General features: G+C 43.1%; 1 protein-coding gene across 5 annotated transcripts; it reads left to right on the forward strand.

Annotated features, from left to right (window-relative positions):
* Positions 1–757: 757 nt before the first annotated feature.
* CDK11A (cyclin dependent kinase 11A) lies at positions 758–19,735 on the forward strand. 5 transcript variants are annotated; one of them, XM_032232033.1, is made up of 20 exons: positions 758–860; positions 1,998–2,125; positions 2,365–2,480; positions 3,320–3,444; positions 4,422–4,560; positions 6,655–6,791; positions 7,452–7,568; positions 8,493–8,588; positions 8,679–8,834; positions 10,112–10,177; positions 11,969–12,144; positions 12,840–12,930; positions 13,045–13,166; positions 13,712–13,817; positions 13,914–14,035; positions 14,655–14,762; positions 15,778–15,894; positions 17,113–17,261; positions 18,623–18,812; positions 19,471–19,735. In XM_032232033.1, exons 2-20 carry the CDS (start codon positions 2,015–2,017, stop codon positions 19,561–19,563), a joined length of 2,337 nt encoding a protein of 778 aa, XP_032087924.1. In that variant the 5' UTR covers positions 758–860; positions 1,998–2,014; the 3' UTR covers positions 19,564–19,735. The 5 variants fall into 5 exon arrangements, with proteins under 5 accessions (XP_032087924.1, XP_032087925.1, XP_032087927.1 ...); XM_032232034.1 differs by having other exon boundaries at positions 11,975–12,144; XM_032232036.1 differs by having other exon boundaries at positions 764–860; positions 2,457–2,480.
* The last annotated feature ends 1,392 nt before the right edge of the window (positions 19,736–21,127 follow it).

The raw sequence follows: 21,127 nt of genomic DNA on the forward strand, positions 1-21,127 counted from the left end.
CTAACTTAACTACTGCACCACTGATTCACTTAACAACCGTGGGGAGAAGAGTCGTAAAATGGGGCAAAAACTCACTTAACATCTCACTTAACCACAGAAGATTTATGCTGAGTTATGGCCGAGGACTAGTTGTATAATGCTTTAGGCTAGTGTTTGTCAGCTGTGGCAGCTTTAAAATCCGCTGGGAAATTTTGGGAGTTGGAAGTCCACACATCATTTAAATTGCCAGGTTTTTTTCGTGGGGGGGGGGGATTGTAAATATTTTATTTTGGAAGGTATTTTAAAGATGGCTCAGTGGCTGAGCTTGTCGATCAGAAAGGTCGGCAGTTCGGTGGTTCGAATCCTTAGTATAGGTCTCCTGGCTGAGCAGAGGGTTGGACTAGATGACCTCCAAGGTCCCTTCCAACTGTTACTTTTAAGATAAGTTTAAAAAGTAGGATTCTTACAACGGCTTTCTTTGATTAAGTAATCTAAGGACAATTCCTGAAGGAATTGAGGTTTATTTCACAGTCTTCGGCAGGGGCAATCGGACACACTTTAAATAGTTATTAACATTATATATATTTTTTAATTTGGGGTTTTGAGCAACCATGATAGAGGAGACAGTTGAGTAACCCGGAAGTGTACGGCAAAGCGATGCAGCTCTAAGCCTTTCGAACATCTATGAACCCCCGAGGTTCAATTGAGAGAGGCCTGTGAAACGAGGGCGACGGGGGGGGAGGAGGAAATCTCTCGCGCGACGTCATCACCCCGCGCCGGATGTTGAAGCGCAGGCCCGACGGCCAGCTTCCGGGCGCTCCATCCTCCGGCGAGTGGGTCGCGTTTAAAGCAGCGGTGGCGGTGCAGGGCCGTGAGGGAAGGTGAGGTCAAGGTCTGGCTAGGCCCCGCTCCGCTTCTCGCAGCCTTCGAACCCGGCGAAGCGGCTCAGAGAGCGGGCAGCGGGGCGGGAGGGAGCTCGGGAAGCGGCCTCTGAGGAGAAAGGAGAGAGGCTGGCGTTTTGGCGGGCTGCTGTGTGGAGAAATGTTTTTCGAAGTGGGCGGCCAGTTTCTGTGGAAAATTGGGCCTTTGATGTGCCTTTTTCAAAATGTTTGGGTTTTTTTGTTGCTTATTACATCTTTTAAGCATAATTGGTTCATTTATAATTACTTAGGAAGCGGGATGACGGCCTATTTTGGTGCATCTTTAAATTTATCATTTATTGGACATTTTTCAGCTTAAAGGCAAATATGGGCTTTTTCCTCAATGGTTCCTGACTCTTTTGTGGTAAAAAAAACGACTATCCATGAGGAGAATTCCAGATTGAGATCAACCCTCAAAAACTACTTATGGGGAGTTTGAAATAAGTTCCCGAGATTGATTAAATTTGGTTAATAATTGGCCTTATTATTGGCCTAATGTGTAACCATACACATTCGGGACATTGAAGTTATGGTGGAATAATGAGTAATTCTTAAAACTATTAAATGATCTTGATTAGTGGGGGACAATAAATACAGGGCAAAAAGAAATGTTATTTATATGAACTATTGGAAAAAGGATTATGGAAAGAGACCAATGTTGTTGAAATTGGAAGATAGATAGATAGATAGATAGATAGATAGATAGATAGATAGATAGATAGATAGATAGATAGATAGTTGGTTGTATTACCAGTGGCTTAAAAAAAGACTTGACCCAATCTGTGAACTGTCCATAAAATATGAATGTTTATATTGTGGGGAAAAAAACATTTAAAAAAAAACTACATTGGGCTAATGGGGTTCCCTCAGCCCGGCCTTCACAGGGTTATTGTGGGGAAAACAGAATAGGCTGACCCTTAATAACAAACAACCCTAAAGACCCCCATAGATGCATCGGGAAGAAGAAATCACCTGATAAATTGTGGCTTAGTTTTAGTTTTTTGGTTTTCTGGAGGCGAAGGAAGCACTTTCCTCATTGTGGATGTAGATTCCACTTATTGATAATGCCATTTACTGAATGATTGTGTTCTCTCCTAGTGCCTTTTGTAACACAAATGGGTGATGAAAAGGAATCGTGGAAGGTAAAAACGTTAGATGAGATTCTTCAGGAGAAGAAACGCCGGAAGGAGCAGGAAGAAAAAGCAGATACCAAGCGCCTCAAAAATGTGAGTTTGGGATTTTGTATTGAGAAGATTTTTTTATTTAAAAAAAATCCTTTCTGCGATTTGCACAGCAATTCTTTTTTGATAATATTGGGATTCAGCTTCTTTTGGGGAAAAAATGCATATTGTGTGTTCTTTTCAATTGTATGATAATTCTCAGCCCTTTTCACTCTCTCTGTTTAAGTCGATGAGGGCACTTTCCCGAAAGCCAAAATGAATCTTTTCTTCCTAACTCATCCTAGTCTGATGACCGGGACTCAAAGCGGGATTCCCTTGAAGAGGGAGAGTTAAGAGATCACCGAATGGAGATCACTATTAGAAATTCACCTTACAGGAGAGAAGATTCAATGGACGACAGGTGAGAAAGCTGCTCTGGGTAGTCCTAGACTTATGACCATAATTGAGCCCAAGATTTCTGTTGCTCAGTGAGACAAATGTGAAGTCCGTTTTGCCCATTTCATGACTTTCCTTGCCAGAGTTGTTAAGTGAATCCTTGCAGTTGTTTAAGTTAAGTAACATGGTTGTTAGTGAAGCTGGTTTCTCCATTGACTTTGCTTGTCAGAAGGTCGCAAAAGGGGATCACATGACTCCCCCGAGGGACACTGCATCCGTCATAAATATGAGTTGGTTGTGAATCTCTAGTGCCCCGTGAGCTCTCGTGACTTGTCCCAGCTTCTGCCAACCTAGCAGTTTGAAAGCATGTAAAAATGCAAGTAGAAAAATGGGAACCACCTTTAGTGGGAAGGTAACTGTTCCGTGCACCTTTGGTGTTTAGTCATGCCAGCCACATGACCCCGGAGACGTCTTTGGACAGCGCTGGCTCTTCGGCTTTGAAACGGAGCTGAGCACCACCCCCTAGAGTCAGGAACAACTAGCAATGTGCAAGGGGAACCTTTACTTTTAATGAAATGGCCCTGCTTTCTTTGCTGGTTTTGAAGCAATTTGGATTGTGAAGCAACTTTTTTGGAGCATTTTGGGTGAATGATAGCATGAGAATAGTTTTAAGTCATATATAAAGCACCAGTGAGAATCATGAGTCATTGTTTGCAGCGTTAAGAGATATAAGAGGAAGAAAATGCAGATTGGGAGGAGGAAAGCAAAATAACTTGTCACTTAGAATCACTTAGCTGTGATGGTTGTTGTAGCTTTTTCCAAACTCACGTTTCTTCTTTGTTTCTCAAATTGTGTGCTCCACAGGGGAGAGGAGGACGACTCCCTGGCTATCAAACCACCCCAGCAAATGTCACGCAAGGAGAAAGCCCACCACAGAAAAGACGAGAAGCGGAAAGAAAAAAGACGGCATCGCAGTCACTCAGCAGAAGGTTCTGTTCTTCTCATTTGGGGACTCCTTTGTTGTTTTTGATAAAAGCGCTCTGTACGGTCACAGCCTAAGGGCCACAACTACAAAGTTGGGAAGTAGCGAAGGTTTCTGAGGCCAGCAGATCCATCTAGGAATCACTTCTTTGTGGCACCGCCTATTCAGACAAGGTTTTAAGCTTGTGGAAGTTTAGAAGTATGAAAGTAGGTTCACAGAGAACATTCAGTCCAACTCCATGCTAATACATGAGCTTCTCATGTAGAAATCATATATGAGCCGTGGTGGTGCAGTACTCCGAATGCAATATTGCAGGCTGAGTTTGCCCACTGTCTGGAGTTTGATTCTGACTAGCTCAAGGTTGATTCGGTCTCCCATCATCTGAGGTCAGTAAAATGAGGACCCAGATTGTTGGGGGCGAGATGCTGACTCTGTAAACCGCTTCGAGAGGGCTGCAAACCACTGTGGAGTGGTATATAAGTCTTATTGCTATTCTCATTGTAGCAAGTACAAGTAGCAAAATGCAGGCAGATAAGCCAAAATCCGAAATACAAAATTAATTTATCGTAATACATTATTAGAAGCTTGTAATATTTTAGGTGATCTCATACTCATTTTCTTATCAAAATCCCTCTACCCCTGGCAAACATTAAGCTAATAATTTTTTCTTAGTTCAGTTCATCAATAAAATAAAAAGGACCCACACATAAAATCAATGCTGGACACAACACATCAACATTAAGATACGCATTCTCACACCCAAGTTTTGGCTGGGGACTGATTCCTATTTGACCACAAATCCCAATCGTTCCCAGTACAGCCACAGAGTCTGCTGGCTAGAACAGTTGCAGGAAGTGCCTGAGCCAAGGCTAAACCAACCAGCTCATCAATTTTTTTTCTGTTCCTTTGCTCTAGTAAGTTTCCAAATGCCACTTCCGAAGGAGGGTAACCAACTCCTCCTTTTCTTTGTATCTTTATTACTAGGGAAACATGCTAGGGTGAAAGAGAAAGAACGCGAGCATGAACGTAGAAAAAGGCACCGCGAAGAGCAGGATAAGGCCCGTCGCGAATGGGAGAGGCAGAAAAGGAGAGAATTGGCTAGGGAACACTCGCGGAGAGAGAGGTAATTTTTTTACCTGGCCCAAATGCAACATTTCTTCCTTAGATATCTCCTTGAGCAGTTTCACCTGCACACTTGGTTATATTTCTTACGCTTTTTCCCATTGCTGGGAGGGAATCAACATGATCCTGTGAACAATTGTCATTTATTTATTTGTATTTAATTTATGTAATTTGTATCCCACCTTCATAAAAACATTTTTACAAATAACTCAAGGCAGCAAACATGTCCAACACAACCTCCTCCTATCTCAGCCCTGTGAGGTGAGGGGCCAAGAGAGAGTGATTGGCTCAAAATCACTCAGCCTTCTTTTCATGGCTAAGATGGGACTAGAACTCACCATCTCCTAATGATTGGCTCAATGTCACCCAGCTGGCTTTCATAGCTAAGGCAGGAGTTGGATGCACCGTTTTCTGCTTTCCAGCCTGGTGGTTTAACTACTAGACCAAACTGGCTCATTGTCATTTTGTGATATAAACCAGCATTTCAGTATCGGCAATAGAGAGAAATTATCATAGATTTGATCTATAGTTTTTGTGAAGAAATAGACCTTTTACCTACCAAGTTCCAATTCCTGGAGATTTGGCTTATTACATTTTATTTATTTTGATTATTACATCTTTTAAGCACAATTGGCTTACTTCGAATGGCTGTGGGTACTTGGAAAGCATGTGGGCCCAGCTGATAAATTTTAAAAGTTGCAGGCAGTAGAATTGGGTGTGTGTGTGTGTGTCAGAAAAGCTAGTGTGGTGTCCCCTCCCAGCTCCTTGTAGATGTCTAAACTAAAGGTGTTTTGATTTGATTAGCATTGATAATACATTTTGATTTTGAAATGGGAGTATATTAATAAGCTCTAGTAAGAATGTCCTTAAATAAGAGAATGGTACAATTTCACATTTTGGCATTCTACCAGTTACGTTTTGTTCCCAACTATACTCTGCTGAGCATTTGGTTATATTAAATCTTAGCCATGAAATATTGAGATTGTATCTGCATTTGAGGTTACAGACAGTCCTTTTGTTAACCGCTCGAGGCTTATGTACATATAGTTGAAATACAAGTAATATATAAACAAATCCAGGAACCAATTTAGATCAGATCAGTTTTCCTGTTGTGTCTGCCCTTCCTGAAGATTTAGTAACTGAGTAAAACTTAGAAGAAGCAATGTCTAATTGTAATTCTTTCCTTAAGTATCTAAATCACAATCCTTAAATATAAATGCTATGCAAACAGGATTGCAAATACATTTTTGATTGCTTAGCTAGAGTTTGGAAGCAGACACGCATCAGACTGGGAAATAGCTTCTTCACTACTAAAGAAAAGAATAATCTGGCAGCGTTTCTTAAATAATATTGTTAGATTTCTCTTTTTAAAATAAAGCATTGATATTGCATTATCAGTCACAGGCCACTTGCTTTAAATTACATAATGAAGTGCTTCATCAGTGAGTCTTTGATTGGCAGCCTAAATACATCAGCTGTTTTTTTATTTATTTAAAAAAATACTTAGTTCTGGGCCAGCTTTATTTTCTACATGGTTGAATTGTCTGCTTGAATGAACAGGCAGGTTCATATTTATTTCTTTTTTTTTTTTACATATATTTAATATATCTGAACAACTCTCAACTATGGTAGATGGTAGTAACCCCTTAATGATTCCCCTTAAAATTGGTATATGCTCTTTCCTGGCGCTTGGCAGTTTCCCTTCTATCTCTGAACTACATATGTTGTTATTAAGCTAAGACTGAGTGCCTCAGCCTAATAACAAGCCTTAATAATTGAATTATTTTAAAAGTTTGAGCCTGAAGAGCTGTGAGATTTTTGTCTCGAGTAGTGTCAATCCTTCCTGCCATCGTTAGTCTCTCATTCTTTCAACAATCAAAGGCAAAATGATTGCATTGGCCTCACTCAAATTCTGACGTGAACTATACTTTTCCTATTGCAGAACGTTCATTTTTCACTTACGTGAACCGTTCTGGGTAGGAAAACAATAAATAAGACTCCTTCTTCTGAAAGAGAAAAATGAAACTCGACTGAGCGTAAATTCAATCACACGCTGGACTAGTAAAATTAATGTGGATACATGCAAACTCTCTAGAGACCGCTTGGAGCAACTGGAACGAAAACGGGAACGGGAAAGGAAATTAAGGGAACAGCAGAAGGAGCAGCGAGAGTTGAAAGAACGGGAGAGGCGAGCGGAAGAAAGGAGGAAAGAACGGGAAGCCAGACGGGAGAGTAAGTAGTCCAAAATGCGGGGTGGGCTGTGTGCAAGCCATGAGTAATGTGGGAACGAGCGTATGGTACTCCTTGCGGAGGAGTTATAGGCAAGTACCAATAAAGGAGAATAATTTGTAGCTTACTGTAGGATCGAAATGAGAGGTCCTTGGTGCTCTCTCGGAGCTTTGTTTTTTTCCCCTTGCAGACGTTTCATTACCCAACTAGGTAACTTCATCAGTGCTAGTGATGATGTTACTAGCACTGATGCTAGCAACACTGGTGCTACTAGCACTAATGATGTTATCTAGTTTGGGTTGTTAAATGTCCACAAGAAAACAAACACGCCTCGGAGCACCAAGGACTCCTTATAGGCAAAGTTGAAGTTGGAAATGAGGCTCAGAAATTTGCAGAAGTTAAAGCCAACCTGGAAGGGGAAACTGCTGGTAAACAGAATTTCATTTTTAATGTGGGCCAGTGCGCTCACAGTAAAAAATGATGACAGAGGTTATCTAAGTGGGCTAGACTGCCCAGGTAGATTCTGAACATCTGGGCGGGCTCATCTTCAGGTCTGCATACAGGCGCCTGGCCGGAGTGGGCCTCATCTTGGGAGAATTGTAAAGATTGCGTAAGAAACATCACCCTGGAAAAAATGACAACAGATTCCCTTGTCTCTGTTAGTCTCAGGGCATCATAGAACAATGAGGGAAGACTACGGAGAAAAAATAAGAATTTGGAGCCGAAGTCCCCTGCGGCAACAGAGAGAAAGACTTGAACCATCAGAAATCAGGAAGCCAGGTAGCTTTTAAATTCATCAACCGGACTTGTGGGTATCTTGATTGAAACCACCAAGATGGGAATGGCTGAAAGTACATTGCAGGTTTTATTGAATAATCAAACTCTGATTTTAAATCGTGTGATTTAAGTATCACCCTGCTTGCAGGGTGACTGAAACACCGTTCCATATTATCCCACTAAGGTTTTTTTTTCTGTGCCACAAAGAGAATAATTGTATTCTATTTTTATATGACTTGAAAACAAGGGAAAAGTTACAACATCGCATAATATAAAACATCCTTCAATCTCCTGCACACTTCCTTTGGAAAAAAAATAAAATCACGGCTGCCAACCTAGAAAAGGTTCTTGGGAGAGAATGAAATTGACAGCGGAAATTGAACTGACATTTTAAAATTTCCCAGATCACTTTTAGCCTGGAAAGTTTTAAAAGTGCATCTTGTCAATTTATAGTAATATATTTCTGTAGAACCCAAGAACAGCATTATATGCATTATAATTCAGTTATAGAGACCACTAAAGAAAATAAAATCATGGTGTTCTGCATAAACATAAAATTAATATGATCTGTGTAAACATATAAAATTCTTTTTTTCTTTTTTTCAATGGCCCAAAATAATTTAAATGTTTTCATTAGGGAAACAAGGCTGTTCAATTTTGTTGACAGTCATCTAATAAACATCAGGCAGGCCTTTTTTTCCAGATGGAGACACAGAGAGTAAGGATGTCTTCCCACAACCGGATATCTTCCAGATGTGCATGTTTTAAATTGTCAGCAGGGGTCTTGATGGCTGAGAATTTCCCCATGTCTTAGTGAAAGCCATCCACGCGGTTTTGAGATTTTAAAACAGTCAAATTGTAATCAATGTACAATGAAGTTCCTTTGTCACCTCTGAGGTTGCCCTTTTTTTTGTCCTCCCTCTGCAGTGAGAGAGGAGAAACCAGAAGAAAAGGATCCTTTGTCAGATCTACAGGATATCAGTGACAGTGAACGAAAAACCAGCTCAGCTGAAACATCATCAGGTAGCTTTCGTGTGGGTGCCGATACAGCGCAGCAGCTATGTTTGAGCCCACTGGAGATTGTCAATTCTTTTTTTTCTCCCTCTTTCCCAGGGGAATCAGGATCGGCTTCAGAAGAAGAGGAGGAGGAAGAGGAGGAGGAGGAAGAAGAATCCAGCAGCGAAGAGTCTGAGGAAGAAGAAGAGGAAGAGGAGGAAGAAGAAGAGGAGACAGGAAGCAATTCGGAGGAAATATCCGAACAGTCAGCTGGTTAGTAGTAGAAAACAACCTTCTTTTAACCGGGCTGCATTACAGTAATCCTCACTTAACAACACTAATTGTGACTTTGAATTTCTGCCCCTAAGCAAAACGGTCATCAGTGAAACATCAGGTGGACTACATCCTCTTAGCAACGGCAGTTCTGACAGTCCCAGTTGTGGTTGTTAAGCAAGGACTGAATTTTGATCATGTGTCGGGGACACACTACGATAGTTATACCGTATATACTCGAGTATAGGCCGACCCGAATATAAGCCGAGGCACCTAATTTTACCACAAAAAACTGGAAAAGTTATTGACTCGAGTATAAGCCTAGGTTGGGAAATGCAGCAGCTACTGGTAAATTTCAAAAATAAAAATAGATACCAATAATGTTTTTGAATATTTATTTCAAAGAAAAACAGTAAACTAGCGGTGTATTCAATGAAATACTTCACTCACCTCATGATGCTGATGTCCCGCTGTGATGATGATGTCCCATGCAGCCGCGGGAGCGATGTCCCGCCTCCTATGACACACAGCACAGTGATTCCTATCATTGGATCACTGTACCAGAGGAGGTGGGACATCGCTATGTGGCTGCTTGCCATAACAAGGAGGAGGTGGGACATCGTTGCAGAGCGGCAGGAGGGGGAGGAAGGGGAATCGTAAGACAGCCCTGCATTACATTAGAACGTGAGGAGGGGGGATGGTGCGGTGTGCGCTGCGCGGCAAACTGACACAGAGGGAGAGGAAACTCACAGGGGCACCGGGCCATTCACGAGTGTCACCCAGCGGCATGGCCCCGCCCCTTTTTCTCCTCCATTTCAGGCAAATGACTCGAGTATAAGCCGAGGCAGCTTTTTTCAGCCCAAAAAGTGGGCTGAAAAACTAGGCTTATACTTGAGTATATACAGTAAGTGCGAGGAACAGTCATAAGGCTGTTTCAGTACCGCTATAACTCCAGTCACTAAACCAATGATTATGTATCATCATGGCCTCTGTTTGTTGCTGCCAATGCTTGGCAGAACCAAAATATAGATTTATACCAATGGTATCGCTCAAATCTTTTTACTTCTTGGGTTCGAGCAACAATCCATTTTCCACTTGTTCCTAGATTGCAACACCCAGAACGTTTGGGGTGTGTGTGTGTGTGTTTCAGTTTAGCTGTTCCAAATTTTTTTAAGCCACCACAGTGCTATGAATCTGAATTCCGTTCTTCCTTTTGGCGCGGAGTGCAAAACGGCTGTTTATTTGCTCCTGAAGTACCTCTTCCATCTGTCTTGCAGAAGAGGTGAGTGAAGACGAAATGACCGAAGAAGAGGAACGAGAAAACGGAGACCACCTTCCAGTTGGTAAGGGATCAGATGGAGGAGTGGGCTTTCAGTTGATGTCCTATTCTCTTCTACAGGCCTTCTAGGATAGGTCAAACGCTCAATTGTTTTCCCTGGCCTGATTCACTTCCATCCTGCAAAAGCAGAGTGGTGCAAACTGAAGACATCATACCGTGTTTCCCCCAAAACAAGCCTGGGTCTTTTGCTCCAAAAGACGCATTATGGCTTATTTTCCTGTTAGGTCTTATTTTGGGGGGGGGGAGGAATACAATAATAAACGCCTCTGTCTGCTGATGGTCTTAACTGGGGCTTGTTTTTGGGGTAGGTCTTATATTACGAGCATCCTGAAAAATGCATGCTAGGGCTTATTTTCCAGTTGGGTCTTATTTTCGGGAAAACCTGTCTTGCCTGCAATGTCCTCGTTTCTAAATTAGGATAAATGCTTTTATTCCGTCCTTTTCAGGACTTAACATTATAGCAATTGCACTTAGACTTATATACCACTTCACAGTGCTTCTAAGCAGTTTACAGAGTTAGCATGCTGTCCCCAACAATCTGGCTCCTCATTTTACACACCTCGGAAGGACGGAAGGCTGAGTCAGCCTTGAGGCGGTCAGGATCAAACTGCTGGCAGTCAGCAGGAGTTAGCCTGCAATCCTGCATTCTAACCACTGTGCTACAGCGGCTCCATAGAGTTACAAATGGTGTGTCGGCCTGCCTAGCCACGTTTTCCCAAAACCTTAAGATGCCCAGATGGCACAGTTATGTTGTTGTTAGTTGCAAAGTCATGTCCAACCCATCGCGACCCTCTGGGCCTTCCTGTCCTCCACCATCCTCTGGAGTCCATTTAAGCTCACGCCGACTGCTTTGGTCACTCCATCCAGCCACCTCCTTCTCTGTCTCTTCTTTTGCCCTCTATCTTCCCCAGCATCAGGCTCTTCTCCAGAGATCCTTCCTTCTCCTTAGGTGGCCAAAGTATTTCAGTTTCCTCTTCAGGATCTGGCCTTCTAAAGAGCAGTCGGGGTTGATCTCCTCTAGAACTGACCGGTTGAATCGCCTTGCAGTCCAAGGGACTCCAGCACCAGAGTTCAAAGGCCTCCATTCTTTGGTGCTCAGGCTTGCTTATGGTCCGACTTTCATAGCCATCCATTGCAAAACCATCGCCTTGACTGCATGCCCTTTAGTTGGCAGGGTGTTGGCACAGTTATAGGAAAAGGGGAACAGTTCCCTGTTTCCAGATCTCACAGTTACAGGAAAACCTTAAGACTGCCAAGATGGCACATTTTACAGGAAAGGGGAGCTCACCCAAATTGCATTGTGCTTACTGCATGCTCAGCGGTCTCAGAACCTCTTGAACATTTGAGGAACATAAGCATCACGCTTACAATGCTGAGCTTCAGGTGGTTCTGTCAAAACTTCATGCTTGTTACTAGGCAGAGAGTACTCAGTAGGCCAGGCTCAACAATCAGCCCGCCCTTTCTTTGACATCAGATCTGCCAACCAATGTCCGTAGGGGATGGTCCCATGACAGCAACCCAATCCCACTGCGGTTAGAAAGCCTCCCCTGACACAAGAGGATAAATAACCTTTTTTGCTTATTAAGAGCCACAAGCCATGGACAGCTTTGAAAAGCAGCTTCCTGAGAGTTCAGGAGAAGATACACAACTTCGGAATGTGTGCTAGGCATTTAAAAGCCCCTTTTAATCTCTAAAATACCAAATATAGCAACAAGGGCCGTTTTGGAAAGGGGGGGGAGGCAAAGCTGCCCCAATTGGTAGAGCGGCTTCCTCGACTTGATTCTATCGTTTAAAGTTACAGAGTCCAGATTTGACCAGGATTCTGTGGGAAGCGAAGCTGAGGAAGATGACATTGTGGAAGGAAGCCCGCAGTCCAACGCCATGACGGAAGGGGAATATCTTCCCGATTCCCCCATCTCCTCGCCCGTAGAACTGAAACGAGAGCTGCCCAAATATCTCCCGGCCCTTCAGGTAAGACGGACCTCATAACAGGCAGCCCTCGACTTAACATCAGTTCATTTAGGGACCGTTCAAAATTATAATAGCACTGAAACAAGGGATTTACGACCCTTTTCCGCACTTACGTAGCATCCCCTCAGTCATCCCTGGGATTAGAGTTCAGCCACATTTAGCAACTGACTCATACTTATGACGGTTGCAGTGTCCTCGGGTCGCGTGATTCCCCTTCTGACAAGCAGAATCAATGGGGAAGCCAGATTCAATCAACAGCTGCGTTGCTCATTTAACAAGTGCAGTGATTTACTTAACCATTGGGTCAAGGACAGTCATAAAAAGGGACAAAGCTCACTTAACAGTCTCACTTAGCAACAGAACTTTTGGGGTCAATTGTCATAAGTCGAGGACTATTTGCCCATTCAACCACAGTACATTTGTCCCCTTTTTGGGCTGAGCTGATGTAAGAGACCGCTCTTCTTAATCCGGGGAATAGCAAACTTTTTTTATGTTTTAAATGCTACCTATAACCCGTTGATATACCCCTAGACCTCATGGGATATTCCCAGAGGGAATTAAAAAGGCCCCCAAATAAAATATTTTTCAATAAGGAGTTTAGCTGCCTTTGCTTCCTAGCTACGCATCTTCAAAGCAAGATATATTTGTTTCCCAAAATGATTTAAACATTTGCTTCCTTCATTCTTCTTGCGCAGGGCTGCCGTAGCGTGGAAGAATTCCAGTGCCTGAACCGGATCGAGGAAGGGACTTACGGCGTGGTGTACAGAGCCAAAGACAAAAAAACAGGTAGGATATTTTTTGGGGGAAATTATGACAGGTATTAAACCTGAACACTGTTCTGACCCAGGTTTTTCCAAGAGCATGATATTTATTTGTTTGTTTGTTTGTTTGTTTTCCCAGATGAAATTGTGGCCTTGAAGCGATTAAAAATGGAGAAGGAAAAAGAAGGTTTTCCTATTACTTCCTTAAGAGAGATCAACACCATCCTCAAAGCTCAGCACCCAAATATTGTCACTGTTAGGGTAAGCGCATTTTTGGTTCCCAGGGATTCTTTCGTTTTTATCCCCCCCCCCCCCAAAAAAAAAAAAAAAGCATGCCGCCACGCACAACGGTAATCCTCAACTTACGACCACAGTTGAGCTGGACCATTCTGCAAAACCCATTCTGGAAAATTTATCTCGCCAAGCGAGGCATTTGTTAAGTGAGTTTTGCCCCGTTGCACGACCTTTCTTGCCACAGTTGTTAAGTGGATCACTGCAGTTGTCAAGTTAGTTAACACGGTTGTTAAGTGGATGTGCCTTCCCCATTAAGTCTCGTGATTTCACACTGCTGGAGTTTGACCCGTGAATTTTTTAGTCCCTTGCTAGAAGATTCAAGTAGGCAAGCATTTCTCTTGACAAATTTATTTATGTTATTTATTAAATTTATACACTGTCTATCTCGCTGATACAGCAGTACTATTGATTTTTTTTAAAAAACCGTTATGAAGGAATGAAAGGTAGTAAGTGGGCACGACGTCGGGGTGGGGAATTCATCACTGTAATCTTTTTTTCCCCTTGGGATCTAGGAGATTGTCGTCGGTAGCAACATGGACAAGATCTACATCGTGATGAACTATGTTGAACATGACCTCAAAAGCTTGATGGAAACCATGAAGCAGCCTTTTCTGCCAGGTGAGACTCCCATATACCCCTTCTCTTAGGTGAGAGAGACTTCCAAGTTTTGGCTTTTCCCTTCCTTTCTTTACACCTCCAATTTTTATATTCCAGGGGAAGTGAAAACTTTGATGATTCAATTGCTCCGAGGCGTAAAACACCTCCACGACAACTGGATTCTGCACCGGGATTTGAAAACGTCTAACCTGCTCTTGAGTCACGCTGGGATTTTAAAAGTGAGCCTTTTTGGTTTGTCTTCTCCTGCTGCAAACCCACCACTCCACTTAAAATACCGGAACAGCGGAGATTTAGCTTTGCTTATTTAATACAATAGCAGAGTTGGAAGGGACTTTGGAGATCTTCTAGTCCAACCCCCTGCCTAGCCAGGAAACCCTATACCGTTTCAGACAAATGGCTATCCAGCATCTTCTTAAAGACTTCCAGTGTTGGGACATTCACAACTTCTGGAGGCAACTTCTGTTCCATTGATTAATTGTTCTAACTATCAGGACATTTCTCCTCAGTTCTAAGTTGCTTCTCTCCTTGATTAGTTTCCACCCATTGCTTCTTGTCCTGCCCTCAGGTGCCCTGGAGAATAGCTTGACTCCCTCTTCTTTGGGGCAGTTCCTGAGATATTGGAAGACTGCTATCCTGTCTCCCCTAGTCCTTCTTTTCATTAAACTAGACATACCCAGTTCCTGCAACCGTTCTTCATATGTTTTAGCCTCCAGTCCCCTAATTATATTTAATTAAATTAAATATTTCTAATGAGAGTTGTGGAGGAACCCCAGTAGATAAATCAAGCACTCCTAGTACATGTTTCCAACAAGTCCTTCTATTCTCATCTCTCTTTAGGTTGGAGATTTTGGACTAGCCAGAGAATACGGTTCTCCCTTAAAGCCGTACACCCCGGTTGTCGTGACGTTATGGTACCGAGCGCCTGAGCTCTTACTCGGAGCCAAGGTTTGTGATATATTGGGGGTGGGGGGCTGCTGCCTAAGATTTATAAGTTGTTCTTTTCATGGTTAGTTTACCTTAGACCTGTAGCAGAGGTGGTATTCAGCAGGTTCTGACCAGTTCTGGAGAATCAGTAGCAGAAATTTTGAGTAGTTCGGAGAACCGGTAAATACCACCTCTAGCTGGCCCTGCCTCCATCTATTCTCTGCCTCCTGAGTCCCAGCTGATCGGGAGGAAATGGGGATTTTACAGTATCCTTCCCCAGCCATGCCCACCAAGCCACGCCCACAGAACCGGTAGTAAAAAAAAATTTGAACCCCACCATTGATCAGTATCCTGGATTCCAGTCACAAGACACTTTTTCTGCAGGCTGTCATAACTTTGAACCCCGTTAAAAGAATGGTCGTACGTTGAGGACTATCTGTACAAGCAAGAGCTTGTACAGGTGGTCCTCGACTTACGAGCACCATTGAGCCCAAAATCGATGTTGCTAAGCTGAGAAATTTGTTGAGTGAGTTTTGCCCCATTTCACTTTACTTTTCTTGCCGTGTTTGTTAAGCGAATCACTGCAGCCGTTAAATGAGTCACGTGGTTATTAAGTGAACCTGGTTTTCCCATCCGCTTTGCTCATTAGAAGGCCACCAAAGGGGGCCACACGACCCCCAGGACGCTGCGACGGTCGTAATTATGAACTGGTAGTCAAGAACCCAAATGTAAATCGTGACCCTGGGAATGGTGCAACGGTCGTAGGTCTGAAATGTGGTCATAAGTCACTTTTTTCCAGTGCCGCTGTAACTTTGAACGGTCACAAAGTAAAATGTTATAAGGCGAGGACTCGTTGTGCTGGGGGGGGGGCTCTGTGGGGCCAATCAGAGACACAAAATCATTTCTAGTTTCAGCTACTTCCATCTCAAACTGGGGCTGATCCAATCTTAAGGAAAGTACCCCAAAATATTTGACACGCTGATGGATGGGGCCCACTCAGCGGATTTCCCTCCCCCCCCCTCCCTCTCTTTTCCAGGAATATTCCACAGCCATCGACATGTGGTCCGTGGGTTGCATCTTCGGGGAGCTGTTAACCCAGAAGCCGCTTTTCCCGGGGAAGTCCGAAATCGACCAAATTAACAAAGTTTTTAAAGTAAGTAAACAGCGGTACTTAACTCCCTGGTTTAACTTAAAAGCTGGTTGCAGTCAGAAGGCAAGATAATTGTCGCTTAGTTTAACATTCACACCTATCCACCAATCAAGCTTGCCATTTGGGATTTTACGATGGGAGCAGAGGGGGTCTGAACAATTGGATCACAACGCTGTCAAATATGAAGGGGGTGTGCCGCCTTTGCGGTTTTAGCCCTTCTTGCGTAACTTTGATAACAAATATAAAGATGTGGAGACTCTAGAACAAGTGCGGAGAAGAGCAACAAAGAGGATTAGGGGACTGGAGACTAAAACATATCAAGTACGGTTGCAGGAACTGGGTATGTCTAGTATAATGAACAGAAGGACCAAGGGAGACATGATAGCAGCCTTCCAATATTTGGGGGTCAAATTGTTTTCCAAAGCACTCAAAGGTCAGACAAGGTATAATGGATGGAGAGATTCAACCTGGAAATAAGGGGGAATTTTCTGACAGTGAGAGCAGTCAAACCATGCAACAGAAGTTGCATTCGGAAGTTGTGGGAGCTTCGTCACTGGAAGCTTTTAAGAAGACACAGGGACTGCCATCTGTCAGAAATGGTGTAGGCTCTCCTGCTTGGGCGGGTGGGTGGGGGTTTGGACTAGATGACCTACAAGGTCCCTTCCAAATCTCTTAATCATTTAAAATGAAGACTCAGTCATCCAGGTCAAAAGCATCGGAAAAGGTTAAATTAAAAGTTTAAGATTTTCAAAAGACTGCAATACATTTTTGGGGGAAACCCCTGCAGTTGGAATGGCAAGAGTTAGTATGTTCCAAGGAGACTCTGCCTAACTTAAATTTTCGTTTTGACTGAAGAAGTTACTTGGATGAGCAACGAAACATCTCCATTTAATAAACTTTGGTGCAGTTCCCATGATTTAAATTTTTTAAATGACTTGATATATAACTGTGGCAAGGATTGTATTTGGTGGCAAAAGCAGAGAAATTTATTCAGTAAATCTGGTGTAAAATTGGCCACCGAGAAGGGAAATAGTATTCATTCTCTCTTCCTGTTGTAATTATGGCTACCTATTTTGCAATTGACTGACCAGGATTTTCTCAATGCCAATGGTGGTCAAGTCCAAGTTGTTGTTGTTGTTGTTATTATTATTCACAAATTGTTTTCAAAAGGCAGCCATTCTCAACCTAGCTTCCTTAATCTTTGCTTTCTTCTTTTTAAAGGACTTGGGAACGCCGAGTGAAAAAATCTGGCCGGCTTATAACGAGCTGCCAGCGGTCAAAAAAATGACCTTCACAGAGTACCCATACAACAACCTCCGCAAACGGTTCGGTGCCCTCCTCTCGGATCAAGGATTTGATCTCATGAATAAGTGAGTCAAGAAAGCAAGCAATTATATTTTTGCCTGGATCAGAATCAAGACTCTAATCCTCCCCAGGGTTAGAGAAGGAGAGAGGCAGTTGTTGTTCCTTAAGGAATTTTGACAGTTGATCCCAATCCTCCCTGGCCATTAGCCAGGAACGATCGTAGGTTTGCCTTTATTTGTTTTATATTTGGATAAAATCCAGGGGCTTTGTTTTGTTTTGTTTCCCCCCAGTCCACTGATTTGCACTTCACATTAAGAGAAAAGTATTGTAATAGCCCACTGTTCCTACAGTTTTACTCCAGGGTATTGTAGGGAGTCAGGGAGGCGGTGGCTCAGTGGCTAAGACTCTGAGCTTGTTGATCTGGAAAGTCGGCAGTTTGAATCTCTAGCACTGCATAATGGAGTGAGCTCCCGTGACCTGTCCCAGCTTCTGCCAACCTAGCAGTTCGAAAGGACGTAAAAATGCAAGTAGAAAAATAGGGACCACCTTTAGTGGGAAGGGAACAGTGTTCCATGCGCCTTTGATATTTAGTCATGCCAGCCACATGACCACGGGGGCATCTTCGGACAGCACTGGCTCTTCGGCTTTGAAACGGAGATGAGCAGCGCCCCCTAGAGTCGGAGACAACTAGCACATACGTGCGAGGGGAACCTTTACCTTTATTGTGGGAAGTCACAAGTCTATATCAGGCTTGCCCAGCAGGGGGCAGCATTTGACTGACCTTGGTTGAGCGCCTAAAAGTTAGGATGAGAAATTGAAAAAAAATTTCCTGGAGAAGGCTGTGAAAAAAAGCACGGCATCGTTCCTCTGAAAAATGACTCACCCTCAACTAAAATCTTCATATATTTTTTTCCCCTCTTCCTTGGAACCAATATAATTCTGAAAAAGTAGGTTCAGATACAGCAGTGTAGCTGGGAAGATTAAGCCGTGTTTCCTAACACCTATTCAGTATCCATGGAACTAACCCTAGGGTATATGCATTCATCGGACATTCATTTCTCCAGCATAGGAAATTACGATCTGCGAATAATTACAAATAGTCCTTGACTTATAACAGCTTGTTTAGTGACCATTCGAAGTTTCACTGACACTAAAAAAGTGACTTGAGGCCGTTTTCTTCACTTAAGACCAATGCAGCATCGTTATGGTCATGTGATTGAAATTCAGACGCTTGGCAACATGCATCTTTATGACAGTCACAATATTCGTGTGTTTGTGTGTGATGTGATCCATTTTTGAAACCTCCTGATAAGCAAAGTCCTCGGCTTATGACCGTTCATTTAACAAAGTTAAAAAGGGCCTCGAAAAAAGTGGTATGAATTCCATTTTCTTCACTTCACGTATGGGTGTGTGTCTGCTTTTCCAGATTCCTGACCTACTACCCTGGGAGAAGGATCACTGCCGAAGACGGCTTAAAGCACGAATATTTCCGTGAGACCCCACAGCCCATTGACCCCTCCATGTTTCCAACGTGGCCGGCCAAAAGCGAACAACAGCGAGTGAAACGAGGCACAAGCCCGCGACCCCCAGAAGGAGGATTGGGATACAGTCAGCTGGTAAGTTCACCCAAAGAGTGTTGTTGTTGTAATTCAGCCAGATACCTGCCATTAGTAGAGTTTCTTGTATTCAAATATCAAAGGGGTATTCATAACCTGCTAACAATGCAATGATAGCCAGTTTGGTTTAGTGGGATAGAAAACAGGAGCCGGGAGTTCTTGTCCCACCCTGGCCACAAAGCCAGCTGGGTGACTTTGGGCTAATAATCAGGAAACTGGGAGTTCTAATCCTACCTTAGGCATGAAAACTGACTGGGTGACTTTGGGCTAATCATCAGGAGTGTGAGTTCTAGTTCTGCCTTCGGCATGAAAGCCGACAGGGTGATTTTGGGTCAATCACCAGGAGACGGAGAGTTTTAGTCCTGCTTTAGGATTAAGATTAGACTCATATTTATGACGGTTGCAGTATCCTGGGGTCATGTGATCATCTTCCTGACAAGCCAAATCAGTATGGAAGCCAGATTCACTTAACAAACACGTTCCTGACTTAAACACCAGGGATTCACTTAACAACGGTGGCAAGGAAGGTCGTAAAATGGTGCAGAATTAGCTTAACAACGGACTCCCTTAGCCTCAGAAATGTTGAGCTCCCTCGTGGTCGTAAGCCAATATGATATTTGCACCCCTGGGCTACATGTGTCCTTTTTTGCCTCGGCAGGGCGACGATGACATTAAAGATACCGGTTTCCATTTGACGACCACGAACCAAGGCGCGTCAGCTGCAGGGCCCGGATTCAGCCTGAAGTTTTAAGATGGAGGGGTCGAAGGCGCGATCTTTCAAGAGGACCTCAGAAGGAAGGGAGTTTGTGTTCTCTGGGGGAACGAAAAAGCATCAGGCTACGCAGATTACTGTTTTTTGTTGCAGAATATTCTCTGCAGTTGGGACCAGCTTCTGGATCAAAGTAGAGAAAGTTGGATTCCTTTTTAAGGATTGGAGTTAATCCAAAAAAAACCCCAAAGGACCCTTTCGGGGGGGGAGGAAAAAAACACCACTACCATCATGAGAACAAAATCCCAGTTAACTTCAAGAACTACTTTTTTAAAAAAGAAGAAAGCACCTCTCATTTCTATTTATGTTTTTCCCATTCAGATTAGTTTTTTTTTCTTGTTTGTACATATGTAGAATAAAAAAGAAAATGATTTTTAATTGTTTACTCCGTATACATTACCTTGTTTTTTTTCCATCCCTTTGATCTTGAGTATTACGATTGTATTTTAACACTTGGTGCACTTTCCTCCTAGCTTTCCCAACAGTGGCTTTGTGACTCTTTAACCCAGGAAGAAGAAAAGAGACGTAAAAAGAAAAATATGGAGAGCTGCATGTCATATTTTATTGCTCTCGGGCCTGGAAAAAAAAATTCAGGGGAACCTGACAAGGATGAACACAACTTCCCCTTTAAAAAAATAAAATAAAATAGAAAGTTAAGTTTTTAGCCTTCTCCTCGGGACTTAAAAAGAATTGCCCACTGGCTGAGTTGGGCTGACTGACTTGAAATTGTGCTGATATCTTAACTTTAATCCCATTGCAGAAATTTTTGCATCAGATACTGAAAGAGAGGGAGAGGAGAAAGAAAATGCAGATTGTGATAGCGTAGTTTGCCTTTTTTGAGGTGACTTTGATCTAATTATTAGCTTCCAAGCATTTCATAAGGTAAGTTGACTTGACTTTCAAGATTCCTGTTTTCAAATGCATTTTCCCGCCGGCTTCCCTCGCCATAAACCATTCGGGCCGACGGTAGACAAAACTTTCTTTCAAGGGCCCAGCTAAGTTCCTGATTCCCAAAAAGCAAATACTGGCTTTTTTTCAAAAAGAGTTTCCAAAAAGAGATCAGATGTTGAAGAGAATGGATTGAAATGTGTAAAGCTGTCTGAATGCAGCAGAGTTTATTTCGGCTTTTACAAATGCCTCCTTTCTGTGAGGAAGGATAACGGGAGTCTGGAAACAGCCTAAAGTGAATATAAAATGAGTCTCCTCCTGCATTACGCAACCCAGCTGCTGTAGGGTGTGAAACCTCATGAATTTCTAAACTGAAAATGAGTAAAAGTGACATCCTTTAGTGGTGAGTTCTCAAACTTCACCTTGTGCCTTAGTCGTATCCTCAAAGCTTGTTGTTTTATACATAGCTGCAGGGAATCAACGTACAACCTGTTGTGGCCCACCAGCAGAGTTGGCAGCAGATTCGGACAGTGAGGAGGTTGTGGAGGAAGATGGGTCAGTCCTGGAGTCTGGGGAAGGCTCGGATGAGAGCTCTGTGTCGGAGGCAGAGAGGGGGCCAGAGCCGTATGCCACCTGTCAGCTGCCTTCAGAGTCAGAC

This window comes from Thamnophis elegans, chromosome 15, assembly GCF_009769535.1.
Source record: "Thamnophis elegans isolate rThaEle1 chromosome 15, rThaEle1.pri, whole genome shotgun sequence".
Classification (NCBI taxonomy): domain Eukaryota; kingdom Metazoa; phylum Chordata; class Lepidosauria; order Squamata; family Colubridae; genus Thamnophis; species Thamnophis elegans.